This window comes from Paralichthys olivaceus, chromosome 6 (genome assembly GCF_024713975.1).
Source record: "Paralichthys olivaceus isolate ysfri-2021 chromosome 6, ASM2471397v2, whole genome shotgun sequence".
In the NCBI taxonomy this organism is placed as follows: Eukaryota; Metazoa; Chordata; class Actinopteri; order Pleuronectiformes; family Paralichthyidae; genus Paralichthys; species Paralichthys olivaceus.
This window is the reverse complement of record NC_091098.1, coordinates 26,499,316-26,516,691: the sequence shown is the minus strand read 5'-3', so window position 1 is coordinate 26,516,691 and position 17,376 is coordinate 26,499,316. Positions and strand designations below refer to the sequence as shown.

At 43.4% G+C, this 17,376-nt stretch overlaps 2 protein-coding genes across 5 annotated transcripts in view; both read left to right on the top strand.

The window, feature by feature from the left end:
* The first annotated feature begins 130 nt into the window (after positions 1-130).
* otud5a (OTU deubiquitinase 5a) lies at positions 131-14,466 on the top strand. Of its 4 annotated transcripts, none has more exons than XM_069527530.1 (9): positions 131-1,170; positions 3,822-3,912; positions 8,231-8,295; positions 8,402-8,558; positions 8,641-8,789; positions 9,112-9,297; positions 9,703-9,907; positions 9,986-10,057; positions 12,553-14,466. In XM_069527530.1, exons 1-9 carry the CDS (start codon positions 583-585, stop codon positions 12,684-12,686), a joined length of 1,647 nt encoding a protein of 548 aa, XP_069383631.1. In that variant the 5' UTR covers positions 131-582; the 3' UTR covers positions 12,687-14,466. The 4 variants fall into 4 exon arrangements, with proteins under 4 accessions (XP_069383631.1, XP_069383629.1, XP_069383630.1 ...); XM_069527528.1 differs by having other exon boundaries at positions 9,103-9,297; XM_069527529.1 differs by having other exon boundaries at positions 3,819-3,912.
* Positions 14,467-16,400: 1,934 nt separating this feature from the next.
* The window catches only part of pim2 (Pim-2 proto-oncogene, serine/threonine kinase), a 6,442-nt gene continuing 5,466 nt past the window's right edge, over positions 16,401-17,376 (top strand). Inside the window, exon 1 of the mRNA XM_069527521.1 lies at positions 16,401-17,376. This exon is cut by the window's right edge and continues 1,179 nt beyond it. The gene's annotated coding sequence lies outside the window, so the exon portion shown is untranslated.

The following is a 17,376-nucleotide window of genomic DNA, read 5'->3' as shown; positions in this document are numbered from 1 at the left end:
TGACTAAATATTTTAAAAAACTAGCTGCTTTTATTTCACATTCACAAAACTGATAAAGAAATATCTGATGAAAAGTAAAGAAACAAATACATTTGATTATTTATCCATGTAAACAGAAACAAACTATTATGGAAATTACATCATCACAATATAATTATTATGATGATATATACGTTTATTACAAAAGAAAGTAGAATTACATTTTTCTCACAGTAATTACACAAAAATTAATTACGACATAAATTCGTGAACCTCAGAAAAATAAAATGAGACGTCGACGCGCTGACGTCATCTGTGCCGTCTCCACCAGGAAGTGACGTGTGGCTGCGTCAGACTGTTGATGTTGTTGACTGGTCGACCGGAGACGGGAAGAAGGAGACGCGTTTTGTTTTTGTTCAAAAACCGTCGAAAAGGATCCGCGCCGCCGCCTCAGTGTCCAGATCCGGTTCGTTAAGAGTCTTATCTCGGTGATTAGCGCGTCGGGAGCGGGCCGGAGGGCGAACACACCCCGACATTTGATCCAGAAAGGGAGGACTCGTCACCCTCTGACCCCCTCCCTGCCTCCCTCACACAGTCACCACCATGACGATTCTCCCCAAGAAGAAGCCCAGCTCCGGGGTCGGGGTTTCGGACCACGCCGATGACAGCGACCGTCGCAGCGGCACCGACCCGCACCAGCACCCTCATCCGCACGCGGGACGGACCGGAGCTCGGCCGAGGGCTTCGCCTCCGCCGTGGTCCTACCAGCCCGCTCCGCCCTCCGCCAGGGACGACAGGCGGAGCATCGAAGCTAGCTCCCGTCCGCAGCAGGCCTCTCCGCCGCCCGTCGGCTCCGTGTCCCCCGTGGGGCCGGGAGACGGTCGGGACAGCAGCGGTGGGATGGTCGCCGGGTCCCGGGGGGAGCTCGTCGTATCGGGCGGCGTCGTCGGATGCGGCGGAGGCATCGGCAGCTGCTGCTCCGGGCCCGGACTGAGCAAGAGACGGCGGCAGGCAGGCACCTGCTCTGGCGGGGTGGTGGCGGCTCTGGCCGGCGGGGGCCAGCCCGGTGTAGCTGGACCGGGAGGAGTGGGGTCCAGCCAGGACACGGAGGAAGGAGCCGGGAACAACAGCGAAGACGAGTACGAGAACGCCGCCCGGCTGCAGTCTATGGACCCGGCTACCGTGGAGCAGGTAGGAAGCTAATGTCTGCTAAGATAACAACAGGAAGCTAGAGATGCTAATGCTAAAGTGGCTACACAGGTGTGATCCAGAGCCTCATACAGTCTGTGATCAGGTGACACACACACACACACACACACACTCAGTGTGTTTAAGCTGTGAAGAGTGTTTTGTGTGTTCAGTTGTCAAATTTAAAGTCAACACATCTTCGGACAACACCTCACATTAACCTGCAGGTAACCATAGCAACAGCCCTGATGCTGCAGGCAGCTGACCTCAACACTGACCCCAGACACGCTGGATTGAAACACGGCTGACCTTTGACCTTTGACCCTGGGGACTCTCAGGTGGTCCCACTTGTGTTTGCTTCGTGGGACTCCAACATTTCTCAGAGCATCTATTAATCCATTCAGTGATCAATCAACCAAGAAGTGAGTTTCAGTGTCATGTGACAACATCAGGAGTCATGTAAGGTTTCTGATTGGCGGTCACTGTTCGTTAACCTGCTGGTAACCATAGCAACAACACAGACAGACAGAACATTCCGTAAATGATTTCACGTTACTCTGATTATAGCTCTAAACTTGAGGTGCACTGTTAATCTCATCGTGTCCTGTTCAATGATGATCAAGTTTTCTATCCATCGATTTATCATATGAATATAAAGATGACGTAACCTTTGACCCTGTGAACCAGACACAAACGTTTTTATATTTTGTATTATTACCTCCGGCGAGGACGTTAATCTGCATTAGTTTGTTTGTTTGTCTGGTAGCTGGCAGGATGAGTATGAAACTTTGCTCTGGGAACAGCTCATTAACGTTTGGCGTGGATCCAGATTAATTCAATCAATATGCACCAAATTACATACGCTCGTAAATATCCGCTCACTGTTTATGTCTGATTCATCAATGATTAATCCATGAATTATTCTCTAACTTCCCATCTCGCAATGTTAAAGACAGAGATAAAACATCCCTGGATCCTCCCCTGACCCAGACACAGAGTTTTGCGGTAATCTGTTTTAGTGTAATGCTGCTAACTAAGAGACATAACCTCTTTGGTGAGATAGTTATTTCAAATTAAAACCCACTTATTGTTTTAACTCCACATGGAAGACGACCTCAGCAACTTATTTTGATAATCGACTGTTCGTGTTGGTTCAGGTTTTTGATTCTGTATAAGAATAAAAACAAGCATTTAATAAATAAATGATCAGTCAATCAAATAATTGATTGAATGATCGATACTCAGATCAATTGTTAGTTTGAGTCTGACAGAAAACTGAACATTATGAAACAAGACATTTAAAAAAACGTCACTTTGAGGAACAATAAAAAACTCTTCTCACTTCACTGTTGATGATGAGACTGATGATCTGTAAACAGAGCTGACAGTGAACGCACCAAATGTTTTCAGTCTGAAAGTCTGATTCGGACACTGTTCTGATCCAGCGTCTGAAAATATGAACCGAGCTTCATGTGTTTGTTCCATGTTTCATTTAATCTGTAATTCAGGGACTAAAGAATTCTGTCTCACACACGAACGTCCTGTTGTCATCACCAGCGTGGGCGTCGTCTACCTGTACTTGACTCTGATTGGTTTGTAGACGATGTTGTCAGTTGGGGGGGGGTAGTAGTCTTCCTGTTTGAATGGAGAACATGAATGAAGCGCTTCATTTGGTTGTGATGGTAACATCATGATGGTATTATAGCAGTATCAGCACGTTTAGGCACAGTACTCCACAGTAATACAGTACTACAGTACTCCACAGTAATACAGTACTACAGTACTCCACAGTACTCCACAGTAATACAGTACTCCACAGTAATACTGTACTCCACAGTAATACAGTAATACTGTACTCCACAGTAATACTGTACTCCACAGTAATACAGTACTCCACAGTAATACAGTACTACTGTACTCCACAGTAATACAGTACTACAGTACTCCACAGTACTCCACAGTAATACAGTACTCCACAGTATTACAGTACTACAGTACTCCACAGTAATACAGTACTACAGTACTCCACAGTAATACAGTACTTCACTGTACTACAGTACTCCACAGTAATACTGTACTTCACTGTACTACACTGTACTTCACTGCACTACACTGTACTTCACTGTACTACACTGTACTTCACTGTACTACACTGTACTTCACAGTACTACAGTACTCCACACTAGTTCAAACGCACCAGATGAACGTCCTCATGGTTCAAACATTATTTCTTCGGAGGTGAAGACTGCAGCTGCTTCCTCTTCTTTTTCTTCTTCTATGGTTTAATGTGTCTCTACTTCCTGTGATTTGTCCAAAAGTCCAAACTGTCCAACAGAGTGTTTTCACTGTGAACCATCAGAACCGTGGTTCAGTTTGATCCAGACCCAGAACTCCTCTTTTGAGTCGTTGGTCCACGGATCCTTTCACACCTGATGTTGAGGTTCAGACTAAACTGTAAAGTCTGAAGTTCAGAGTGTGAAACCGTCCTGATTCATTTTCAAATACAACACAACACTTTCTGCCTCCAGCTTCTTCATTCGTTGATGTCATCTCAAACGGTTTCGCTGTTTCAGATGAAAGGAATTCTGGGTGATGAAGTCTTTAGCTTTCTAGGTCCAGCGTACAGCTGACCCGTGTGTGTGTGTGTTCAGCAGGAGCACTGGTTTGAAAAAGCTCTGAGGGAGAAGAAGGGCTTTGTCATCAAGAAGATGAAGGAGGACGGAGCGTGTCTGTTCAGAGCCGTGGGTGAGTGACACACACACACACACACACACACACACACACCTGGTTTCAGGGTCAGATGTGTCTGTAGTTCGTCTGGTCACCAGCAGGTGTCAGTGCTTGGCCACTTTTTCGAGCTGTTGGACTGAGAGGTTTTGTTTCCTCTTGATGTAACTTGGATGTAAACTCGTATACACATAAACACATGAGACCACATTGAAAACCTCTTGTATTTTCCCATAAACCAGAAAATAATCAGAAAAAGAACTCACATTAGTAGTACTAATACTTTTTAGCTTCCACGCCGACAGTCAGAGATTATTACCTGCAGTTGTGCTTGTATCTGCAAGTAGCATCAATGCAGTTCTTTCTCATTCCTCATGACGTCCTCTCCACAACAGGAATAACAAACCATCTAAAAGACGAAAACATAACCTCCATGACGGCTGTAAAAATAGCTGATAATCATCTCTAGAAATAAAAACAAATGAAACAGACTCTGATCAGTTGTGTGAGGACAAAACACATCAGGTGAGGAAATGTCCAGTCGACTGTTGATTCCTCAGCTTGAAATGTTTTTCACATTATGAACCTGTTGTTTCTGTGAATTCACTCAGACGCTTCATTAACAGCTGTGTTGATGACACGTAAACACTCTGTCCACTTCCTGTTGAACCCGCTTCACTGATGATAAACACACACGACCATCATTTCATCACAGGAGCACTGACAGCAGAGGGTGCTCAGAGAGTGTGTGTGTGTGTGTGTGTGTGTGAAGGTAAATGTGGGTCACTGAAAAAGAAGATTACACACACACACACAAACACAGGTCCATTCATTAGAGTCCAGGTTGTGTTTCAGCTATTATGTTGCTGCATTTATGTCATCAAACTGGCGTGTGTGCGTGTGTGTTTGCGTGCGTGCGTGCGTGTGTGTGTGTGTGTGTGTGTGTGTGGATCCTGTGGATCCTGCTCTCCTGTTGTTAACAAACAGTTCCTGAGTTTCAGTCTTTATGTTTTGTCTCTGACATCATGATCTATTTGCTTTGTCAGTGACACTGCTCGGCTGAAGTGATTATTTTAGTCATGTGACTAAGACTCAAATCATCTTGTGTTTTTTTTTGTGATTTAAATCCTGAAGGAAATAAATTGTCTGGTCTCAGAGTTTAAATCTCATATTTGTAGTTTGTGTGATGAAGAAGTGAAGCCTGATGGTTTTGTTGGACAGTTTAACTCTGTGGGATTTGTTCACATCACAACATACATGTTCGTGAGGATGGACTGAGTGCTGCATGACCAATGATCTCTCTCAAGAGAGACAGAGACAGAGACAGGTGGACAAACGAAAACATTTCCAACAGTTCAGTTTTCATTTTCCCTCAGTTGAGTCTTCTCACTTCTGCTTTCAGACTCAATTCTCTGCTACGTGTTGCATTTCACAGAAATCATCTCTCTCACACACACACACACACACACGCACACACGCACACACACACACACACACAAACACACACACGCACACACACACATACACACACAAACACAAACACACACACACACAGCTGGACAATGTTGTTTAGTGTTAGGTGTTTCAAAAGCTGTCAACTTTCTGTTTCAAGTAGGTGTGTGTGTGTGTGTGTGTGTGTGTCTGTGTCTGTGTGTCTGTGTGTGTGTCTGTGTGTGTGTCTGTGTGTGTGTTGTTGTCAGGTAACATTCCTGTTGTGAAACCTGGTTGACCTGTCGATCATCAGCTCTTGAGTTATGGTATGAGTGAGACATCTCAACAACAACCTGAAAGCTTTGTGTGTCTGTGTGTGTGTGTGTGACAGATCCACCCACTCTTGATGTCCAGTCTATTTGTGTAACTTATGCAGAACACAAAAACAGGACATGCCAAAAAAGCATGAACTCTGTTGTAACGTTGGTTTGACCAGAACAAGTATTTTCTTCTCTACTTGTCACTAACACGTATGTAACATACTAACAGTAAACATACTAACAGTATGTTACACCTGTAAACTCACATGTTAACGTCACCTGTGACATCAGAACATCTTTAAAAAAGGAAACTTGAGCGGCTGCCATGTTCCATCTCTTCATTCGTCTTCCACCTGAGAGACAAAGTGACAGATGTTTTGTTGGCAACCAGTCGAACTGGTTTCATCGTCTTTACGTCCAACAGTTCGCGGAGCTGTTATCCAGCGTGTGTCGACACGGGAACCATTTCAATCCTCGGCAAAGGTCAAAGGTCCAGACGTCCTGTCAGAGCAGGACCTGTGGTTACCGTGGTAACTTCAGGTCATCTGAATACCTTTAAACAGAGACGAGGTCACTGACCTGTCAACTCTGAGTCAATTGAACTTGTTATCGCCACAGAGATCATCAGCCAATCAGGTGACAGTCTGTGACCGCACATCATCACCGACTCGAGTCATGTGATGAGGAGTCACACCTCGACTCATCTGTTGAATCATTAAACTTTTTTTACTCTCTCAGAACTCCCAAAACTCAAATTACCAAAAACACACGTCACACGACTATCCACGTACACTGGTCATGTGGTGTAGACAGGAAGTAGATTGTCTGTTTAGAAACAGAAATACCACGAATGAGGAACAGGGATTTGATCGGCCTGAAGGGTTTAGATAGAAAAACACTGACGTCATGTCAGACATTTTTTACTTCTCGTAGCATCAGTGACACGAGAACAATGGCCGATCCCGAAACGTTTGGTTTTTTTTGTTGCAGATGAAACGCATGTTTAGGAAATCCCTGTGGACGTTTCGCAGCGCTGGATGAAGTCAGACAAAAATTCTAACCAGCATGCATCGCGTTAAGTCAGCGCACCACAGCGCCACATCACATCTGACTCACCTAATGATTGTGCGGTTAATATGAAAAACTTTATCGACATCAGCGGTAAAACAACCAGATGGACAGTTGCCTCAGATTAGGCCCCGCCCCCACCTTTCTTAGAATACCGTCCAGGCCGACCGATCGGAGCGCCCACTGTGGTTTCGTGTGTATGTGTTAGTTCTGGAGATATCTATCTCTGCTGTGTTTCTCAGCAGCAGCCAGGTTTCATATGGTTGTGTGTCATCATCAGAAAATGATTCTCACACACACACACACACACACACACACACACACACACACACACACACACACACACACACACACACACACACACACACACACACACACACACACACACACACACACACACAGCAGGGGTGTGAATCACATTACGTATTCAGTGTGTGTGTGTGTGTGTGGTCCACTATGGAGTTTTTTTACTGTCTAAAATCAAGAGCGTGGTTTTTCAGTTGAAGTGCATGACTTGTTGAATTCATGTTCAGAATGTACTTTGCATCTAAACCTCCCTTCCACTATAATCCGGTTCCTGTTTGCACTTAAATTTGCTCTGCCTCTGCTCACACTGGGCGCTTGCACTCAGATATATTGTTTCTCGCACGGATTTCCTGCGCTCCAGCTTCAGCCCTTCTCTGCACTCTGGCTGCTTTCTGTGCGCTCGTGAAAAGTTTAGCGGGTCACCAGCCCACATGCAACAGCAACAAGTCAAGTACGTGTCATGCACTTGGACTGAAAAACCACGCTCTTGATTTAAGATAGAAATAAAACTCCATAGTCCACCAGCTTCATCAACAACATCGCAACTGACTTTTCACACACACACGCATGCACACTAACACACACACACACCTACACACACACGCACACACACACACACACACACACACACACACACACACACAGACTAAGTGTGATGAGAAAAAGAGACTGATGAGAAAAAGGAAGTTGTTGGGGGGGTGGTTCTGAGAAACACCGTGGTGGCAGACCACGTGACTTGCTGGAAATGGAACCGAGGTGATGCTTATTTGCAAACCCCTGTGTGTGTGTATGTGTGTGTGTGTGCGCACGCGTGTGTGTGCGCGTGTGTGTGTGTATGTGTGTGTGTTTTTGAACTGTCGCAGTGAGTCGAAGGAACAGTTTTGCATGTTGCACGTTACAACAACTTATTCGTAATTGTTTGAACTGCATCAGTTGTATTGTAAATGTAAGAGCTGCTTAGCTTAGCATAAACACTGGTAACGTAGGGTAACCGTTAGCCTCCAGCAATCCAGAGGATATAGCTTCATTAATCAGGAACTGTCATGTTGTTTATCTTAAATTAAATCGCACAGAAAACCTGCAGTTCCACGTTATAGATCGCGTAACTGACCAATCAGAACTCAACATGATGTGTAGTTGTAAACCAGAGATGATCAGTCTGGGCCCTGATTGGTCCATTAAACATCTAACCTGAGCTCTGTCTCTCTCAGCTGATCAGGTGTATGGAGACCAGGACATGCATGAAGTGGTCAGGAAACACTGTATGGATTACCTGGTGAGTCCCGCTGACCTCTGACGAGTCTCCAGCTCCCGTGCTCATTCACAGTCTGAGACAGTTCGTTCGTTCACTGTTTGTGTTAAAAGTTTATTTTCTCCTTTAGATGAAGAACGCAGATTATTTCTCCAGCTACGTGACAGAGGATTTCACCACATACATTAACAGGAAGAGGAAAAACAATTGCCACGGCAACCACATCGAGATGCAGGCCATGGCCGAGATGTATAACAGACCGGTGGAGGTGTATCAGTACAGCACAGGTGAGTCCGACTGTCCGATTAAAAACCTGTGGGTCTGTCGCCCTCAGCCAATCACAACTGACCCTCCTCCTCTCTGCCACAGAGCCAATCAACACGTTCCACGGCATCCACCAGAACAACGACGAGCCCATCAGAGTGAGCTACCACCGCAATATTCACTACAACTCTGTGGTGAATCCCAACAAGGCCACGATCGGGGTCGGACTGGGACTGCCCGCCTTCAAACCAGGGGTAATGAAACATTCACAACAGTCTACCAGGGGTTTTCAAGCTGCGAGGCCAGAGTCTGCAGAACCTCATAGAGAATCTTGATGTTTTTAAGCTTCCTTCAGTATCACAGTGATCCAGTGATAGTTGTCTGCACATCACTGAGTTCACTGCAAACAGGAGCTGATCGCAGTCAGTTCAGCTGCATTATGGGAGCTGTAGTTCAAAGCAGACTCTGCTCTTAACACTTGAAATCCAACCCTTGCTGTGTGTGTGTGTGTGTGTTGAGTAATTGTGTCGTATTTGTGTACTGTCATATCTATTAACTGAAATTCAGCCCCCTCAGTACGCAGAGCAGTCTCTGATGAAATCGGCCATCAAGACGTCGGAGGAGTCATGGATCGAGCAGCAGATGTTGGAGGACAAGAAGAGAGCGACGGACTGGGAGGCTACAAACGAGGCCATCGAGGAGCAGGTGGCCCGGGAGTCGTACCTGCAGTGGCTGCAGGACCAAGAGAAACAAGCCCGACAGGTTGTGTGTGTGTGTGTGTGCGTGCGTGTGTGTGTTAGTGTGAGGTGCAGTTATTGGAAATGAATATGTAAAATATGTGAGAGGCATTAGTTTCAGTTTCATGTGACACGTTTCGTTTGTGTCTTCTAATTGCACAATCTGATTGGTCGCTGAGCGCTTCTATAAAACTTTCAGTGGCACCATAAACACATCGAGGCTCTGAAGGCGACGAGCGAGTGGATCAGTTCTGTGTCATCTTGTTTACACCTGTGTTAGCAACCGACACTCAATCTGATAAGCTGTGAGGTTTTTACTGACATTGTTCGTAGTGGAATAAAACTTAGAAGTCGATTTTGTTTCAGATTTGCTGCTTTAAAGAACGGTGAAAAAATATATCAACCGATGTTAACATCTTTTCTTCTTCAGCCTCGTAAGGCCAGCGCCACCTGCAGCTCGGCCACGGCAGCAGCTTCCAGCGGTCTGGACGATTGGAGCGCCCGGTCGCCGCGGCAACGGGACTCGGACCCCTCCCACTCTGACCTCACGTCCAGCTCGTCGACCAACAACAAGCCGCCCTCTCCCGCTGGAGCCGCGCTCATCCTGAGCAAACCCCCCTCCCCCTGCGCCCCAGGTAACATGTACACACGTGTGTGCATCTCATGTATGTGTGTACCAATAACTTACTGTGTGTGTGTGTGTGTGTGTGCAGGTCCCAGTAATCAGAGTCGTCATCATCTGGAGTACAGAGCCATAATGCAGGAGATGTCGCCTACAGCGTTTGGTAAGACACACGCAAACTGTAATTCTACCTCTGTCAGGCCCCTCGCAACAAACAGCCGGTGAAGAGCCAGAAAAAAACGTATACGACGGCTTCACACCATAATTTGTCCTCACAGACAAAGACACACACACACACACACACACACACACACACACACACACACACACATACTGCTGCAGCTGTTAAATGTGCTGCTGTTCCATTGGAACTGTTGTGAACGTCCACACTGTGAATCCACCATGTTGCAGGAAAGACTCCTTCCTGTCGTCTGTCCTGGGGGAAGGATCCCTCCTCTTCTGCTCCTCCTGTGGATTAGGTTTTTGGGGGGAGTTTGTCCTCGTATGACTCGATGGTCGGAGGACAGGGGAATATCTGTGACACTGGGCTTTAAAAACAAAGCTGGCTTGACTTGTGACAGTGTGTTCTGCTCGTGTCCGCGGGTCGTGTCATGGAGTCCCTGTGTTTATTCATGAGCGTCCTGTTTTCATTTTGAGAGAATTATTTCTTCATTTCATGTTCAGGCTCTGTAAAGCTGCCTCTGTTCCAAACACTCCCTGCTCACATGCACATTTTCTCTTCCCCGGTTCGAGTCCTCCTCACATTCAGGCTCCATGAACACTGCAGTTGTTTTCCAGCCTCTAAATCAGAGACTTTTGTAAACGCTGTTGGTTTGAAAACTCAGGGGTTTTATTCAGTCTGGACCAACAGAAACGGAGACTCAATGATGAATGCAGATGCCCACGTACTCTTCCTGATTGGTTCTTCTCAGTCACATGACCTGAAGAAGCATCACTAACACTTACTGTCATTATAAGTGTTCCACTTTGTCTTCGCTCCAAGAAAATCAACCCCTGCTCTTAATTTTTCTCCTTTGCTGCTCCTCGTTCTTATTTTCCTGTAACTAAGCAACCAACTGCACAGTAGACAATCTACTTCCTGTTTACACCATTTGACCATTTGAATTTTCAGGTGATGTATTTTCAGATGACTTGGGGGGGGGGGGGGGGGGGGGGCAATAAAATGGTGCCCTCAGGTTTAGCTCAATCAAGAATCATGTCTCTTGCATCTACCCACAGAGACAGAGTCTGTTTCAGACGCCTGACCTCATTTATTTCATTCTCAGAATGTGTTGTCTGTCTGAAACGAGGCAGCAACGTCTCCTTGAGTCAGCACCGTACCTGGTGTCGTGAGGATCTGATAGATTAAATCAGAGTGAGGGCGGGGCTCTGGGGGGAAATGAACAGATAATTCTCTAAAAGAGAGAAGCTCCTGTTAGTCATTTCTGTTGTTTACTGTCAAACCTCCGCCCGAGTCAACAGGAAGCAGCCGAACAGAGCAGGGTGTGTGTGCGCGTGTGTGTGTGTGTGTGCGTGTGTGTGTGTGTGTGTGTGCGTGCATGTGTGTGTGTGTGCAGGGTTATCTGAGGAGAAACCAGAGCTGGGGTCACTCGCTCAGTCTCAGTGTTGTCGTGTTATCAGATGTTTACAGCTCAGATGTGTTTTAATCACAGAACAGAACAGATTTTAACTTTCAAGATGTTTCTGTGTCATCTCTGCTCAGTCAACTCACTTTTCTTGGAAATCCTTTTTCTTCACGTCTGAAGAGTCAGATCTTCTCTCGGCAAAGATTTCAGGCTCCTCCTGTCTTTGGAACAGAGACTGATGGCCTCGTTGGAGTTTGGAACCTGAAAATTCTGGGGTTGTGTTTTAGTTTGTACGTACAAGAACTGAGACATTTGTAAGCAAAGATGGAGACATACATGCAGATTCAACTGTCCACGCCCGACTCCAACCCGACAGCCCTTCTGTTCTTTTGTTTTGCTAATGCATCCAAACCGACTCAAACACAAATATCATTGTAAAAGCCCTTTCGGTCGGGATCCATCAGCACTTCATGTTCATCAGCTCACGCTCATCTGGAAGGCGATTCTTTTAGTTTCAAATAAAAATTGTGTTGAACCATCGACTGTAAATGGATCTCCCCCTGGTGGCTGGCTGCAGTATAGGTCATAAACCCTGCATCCTCCATGTTAGCAGATGGGACATGGACCCAACTATAAAATGAAAGTACATGTTGTATAGATAAGATGGTTTCGGCTCACGCACACCGAAGCACGGCGATGAATGCTCGGCCCTGTGTGGAGGCTACGTGCGAACCTACGCGTGAATTGGGCTCAAAGTGTTTTCTGAACTTTGGAGCCTGTTTTTTTGATGAACCTCCAAACGAGCTCAACAGGACGTCATGATTGACAGCTGAGGCTGACCTTGATACCACGCCTCCACTCCACCATCACTCCAAATGACGTCATATGCGCAAGATGGCAACGTTCACATCCGAGATATTTTGGTCTAATATCTGGATTCGTCCATCTTGAGTCAGATGCTCCTGCTGAATCGAGTCAAAGTCTTGAACCAGTCATCGTGGGCTCAGTTGCGGTTGATGTCTGTTGTGTTGTGTGTGAGGTCTGTAACTCTGAGTGTGTGTCTGTGCTGCAGGTTTGACGGACTGGGAGGATGATGAGATTCTGGCGTCGGTGCTGGCCGTCTCTCAGCAGGAGTACCTGGACAGCATGAAACACCAGAGCGCCGCCATGCATCGAGAGAGGGAGCCGTCACCTGACAGCAGCTGATAGACAACTGACACACAACAACACACAGACGCGCACACACACACACACCAACACAACCATGACCTTTGCCCCCTCCCTCTCGCCTCCACTATCCCAGCCCCCTCTGCCCCCCCGGCTCTGACCCACTGAAGGAGATCGACCAGGGAAAAAATAAAACATCAGACAAATAAATGCACACTTGTTTTTTTCTTTCAACTCATCTGCTCATCTCTCTCTCCATTCTGTCGTCTCCTACTCCCTCCTTCCCTCGTTTCCTCCTCCCCTTTGTCCCATAACACCTTGCTTCCAGCCAATAGTGATCCGACATTTCCAAACAACCCACTCCACCCCCGCTCTTTGTTTTCCAGAGGGAGCTCGGTCTTACTGCTGATTTCAGATAAGTTCTGATATTTAAACATCATATTTGGCAGCTTTCAACTTCACTTTTAACTTTTATACTTTGTTTAGTTTTTCCGAATTGTACTGATGATTCTGTCTGTAGCAGGATATTAGCGCTGGGCCATTGGTCTCAAATGAGGAATGCTAATCAGAAATCAGAGCTTAAAAAACGAACCGCTCTGCAGGTGCAGCAGTGTCCCCTCTGCTAAGCTAGCATGTAGTGTAAGTCTAGCTCCTTACGACATCGCTGTTAGCAACATTTAAAACTTTATTCTCACTTCTCTCTTAGAGCCAACTAGCAGCCATTTTGTGTGAGGAATGCGAATCCTGTAAATCATGACAGAAGAATCTGACCACTCCACAGGCACTGAGAGCGATCACCTGAAGTCTTACTGCGTCAATCGCTAATTAGCTGTGTTGCTGTTAGCTGTCAATAACTTTTCCTGCTCATTCTTCTCATAGTTGCGGTTGGTTAAAGTTTCATGTCGTCCAATGCTAACGAAGCTTGCTCTTCATGTTGCAACTCTATCTCTGGTATCACTGCCAAGAAGCTACATTGCAGTTAGCTTAGCGGTCATGCGTCTAACAGCTCCCACCCATTATGTGAGAAATGCTAATATTGCTAATCATAACTGACAAAGACAACTACAGAATCTGTATCGGTGTACTGTAGGCTACAGTAGCATGCTCTCGAGCGAGCTAGCTGTCGCCTGAAGTTTTACTATGTTTAGCTCCTTCTAAGCTCGTTCTGAGGACTTACACAAAGTGGCCACCAGTGGGCGCCATGGGAAGGTTGAGAATCGGCGGGAAGCTTATGGCCGCACAGTTTTTTGTGTTATCACTCGTTAACTAGTTCGTTAACTACTTTTAACATTTCCCACTTTTTCTCAGTCTTTTCGTTCTGGCAGCCATTTTGAGCGAGCAGGCTATCACCTTGTGTCTTATTATAATTTATAGCTAGCTCCTGTAGTTCCCAGGTGTGCTACCCCCCCCCCGAGACGCTGTATTTCAGTTAGCATACCCGCCATCATGTTCACAGCTGGCAGCCATCTTGTTCGACCAACACACATTTACTTTCCATCGCTGTTTTATAAAACACAACGGTCTGTAACACCTCCTCCCTCTCTCTCTCCTCCATTATGTCTTCCTCTCTCCATCTCCATCATCATCATCATCATCGGACTTATTTAGCTGCATGTTTAATTGACCACGACCAATATCATCATAGAGAAAAGGCGACAAATAAAAAAGGAGAGAAAAAAATAGAGAATTGTCATACTTATCCCCTTAATGATTATTATTGTTGTTATTATTAATAATATAAGTTTGTTTTATTTTATTTTATCATTTGGGATGAAATACCTTTTTTTTCTTGGAATAAAAAGAGGAAAATGTTTCTGAATGAAAATGTTTGGGAGTTTTATTCTGCATACAAACGTCTCGTCTTTTCTGCCATTTAACTTCTGTCCATCTTTAATCTGTATCATCATCACTTCTTCCTCATCTTTTATTTCACTCCTCCTTCATTCACTATATTTTCTCCCTCTCCTCTCTCACTTATTCCTCCATCTTCTGTCTATTCTTCATCTTCTTCTTCCTGTTCTGTCTCCTCCTCACTTTTCCTTCTTTTCAGAGCAGACGGAGATAGGGAAGTATTGTGATGATGTCATCAGTGTCCTGCTCCAGGACGTCCTGGTTACAGTTCTGAGAATAAAAAGTGGCAGATAAATAAAAACAGCAGATACACTGAGAAAAGATAAAGTTTTTAATTCCACCGCAGGTCATTTAAAGGGAAGCTGTGTATGTTATATTGGGAGCTCTTCAGTTTCAGTTAAATTGTCCAACATGAGGAAATTGTTTAACAAAGCAGAAGCACAAATCTTTACATGAAATTACTCACAATGAAACGTGACCCTTCGTTAAACGGGAGCGATCTTTACATCTTGCGCTGCTGTAAGATGTTTATTTCCCCAACACGCATGTCACAGGGGAATTCACATGTTACTGCAACACAGGATATAAAGATTTAAACATAGTCACACACTTTCCACTTTATTAGGTACATCTGCAGAAACAGTTCAGATGAATTGAATCATCTGTGTGATTGTAACTGAGCTCCTCGTTTGTGTTGTACTGAACTATACAATATTTTTTATTATTAATCCTTAGTTAATTATTATATCAATTATAGCCCGACTGCTTTATTGTTTGGTCGACATCAGTTTGTTAATGTTTTTGATATGACAACTTTTATTTTACAGAATATACAATGCAGAAAAGATGTACATTTATGTTTAGATTTTACATTTAATTCAATTCAACTTAACTTAATTCAAGTTGTATGTGTTTGGTTGTATTTTTTTCTTGTATTTATAATAAAGTTTATGCTAAAATAAAATATAAAGCCTCACTTACATTTCTTTATCATAAGGTTTGATAACGACGTCTTAGGAATCATTGACAAATTCATTTTTTAAATATATGTATTGGCAAGCTTTGCATTGGTTTATATAGAATATTAATTTATTCCTCCCAATAATCCCAATAATTATTATTAGTATATTATTTCCTCAAAATAAATCTGTAGCATGGAGTCACTTTATTCTAGTTTATTTTAAAAGCTTGTTTCCTGGAGAGAAGAACGAGGCAGAGAAAAGTTCCCAGTGATGAAAAAAATATTCACACAATTATTTCCTGGAAATTCATCTGGAATCAAAAGTGAATTTAACTAAATTAATTATCAGGTTTCTGTTTTTAAACTATGTTTATTTCCATAAAACTTTCAAGACATTATCAGGAAATAACAGATGTTAATTATCAAACTTTTTTTGGGGGGGGGTTTCCTCCTCGTCTCTGTGAGGACACAAGAAGAAGAAGGAAAGAGACCTTTTCAGTTTCTGTCCTCAGTCTCAGGCTGAGACCTGGACAGGAAACCAGCAGAGGAACTAGTGTGCGTGTTCTGGCACTTTTGTCCTTGTGAGGACAGTTAGACATTTTAGAGTGAGGACATTCTGACAGGTCCCTAAAGATATTTGTGTTCCTGACTCTACGTTTACTGTTGAGCTCTCATTGGTTGTGAACGTCCTCAAAACTTGCGACTACCTGTCCACAAGGTGCAACACGCACATGGGCAGCAGGGGCAGTGTTCTCACCGTTGTTACATCATCGTCGTGCCTCTTTTTACGATTTACGATTTCTGCCATGATCTCAGAAGTAACCTCCACTTGTGACGCCATGTTTGTTTAACTTACAGAACACTTTTGTTCTGTACAGTCTGAGCTCTGTGGTACGCCACCTAGTGGAAAACTCTAGTCATTTACATCATACATGTAGAATACGTAGAATTAAACTCTGGTGGTCCACAAGTATCAGACCTACAGGTTAGTTTAGGTTAGTTTATGTTAGATTATATTAGGTTATGTTAGATTATATTAGGTTATGTTAGGTTATGTTAGATTATGTTAGATTATATTAGGTTATGTTAGATTATATTAGGTTATGTTAGGTTATGTTAGATTATGTTAGATTATATTAGGTTATGTTAGATTATATTAGATTATATTAGGTTATGTTAGGTTATGTTAGATTATGTTAGATTATGTTAGATTATGTTAGGTTATATTAGGTTATGTTAGATTATGTCAGATTATGTTAGATTATATTAGGTTATGTTAGATTATGTTAGGTTATGTTAGATTATATTAGGTTATGTTAGATTATGTTAGATTATGTTAGGTTATGTTAGGTTATGTTAGATTATGTTAGATTATGTTAGGTTATGTTAGGTTATGTTAGATTATATTAGGTTATGTTAGGTTATGTTAGATTATATTAGGTTATGTTAGATTATATTAGGTTATGTTAGGTTATGTTAGATTATGTTAGATTATATTAGGTTATGTTAGATTATATTAGATTATATTAGGTTATGTTAGGTTATGTTAGATTATGTTAGATTATGTTAGATTATGTTAGGTTATATTAGGTTATGTTAGATTATGTCAGATTATGTTAGATTATATTAGGTTATGTTAGATTATGTTAGGTTATGTTAGATTATATTAGGTTATGTTAGATTATGTTAGATTATGTTAGATTATGTTAGGTTATGTTAGGTTATGTTAGATTATGTTAGATTATGTTAGGTTATGTTAGGTTATGTTAGATTATATTAGGTTATGTTAGGTTATGTTAGATTATATTAGGTTATGTTAGGTTATGTTAGATTATATTAGGTTATATTAGGTTATGTTAGATTATATTAGGTTATATTAGGTTATGTTAGATTATGTTAGGTTATGTTAGGTTATGT

Coding starts and splice junctions, on each gene's coding strand:
- otud5a (XM_069527526.1), top strand. CDS start 583: ATGACGATTCTCCCCAAGAAGAAGCCCAGCTCCGGGGTCGGGGTTTCG. Junction 9,908..9,985: donor CCCCTCCCCCTGCGCCCCAG/GTAACATGTACA, acceptor GTGTGTGTGCAG/GTCCCAGTAATCAGAGTCGT. Junction 10,058..12,552: donor GATGTCGCCTACAGCGTTTG/GTAAGACACACG, acceptor TCTGTGCTGCAG/GTTTGACGGACTGGGAGGAT.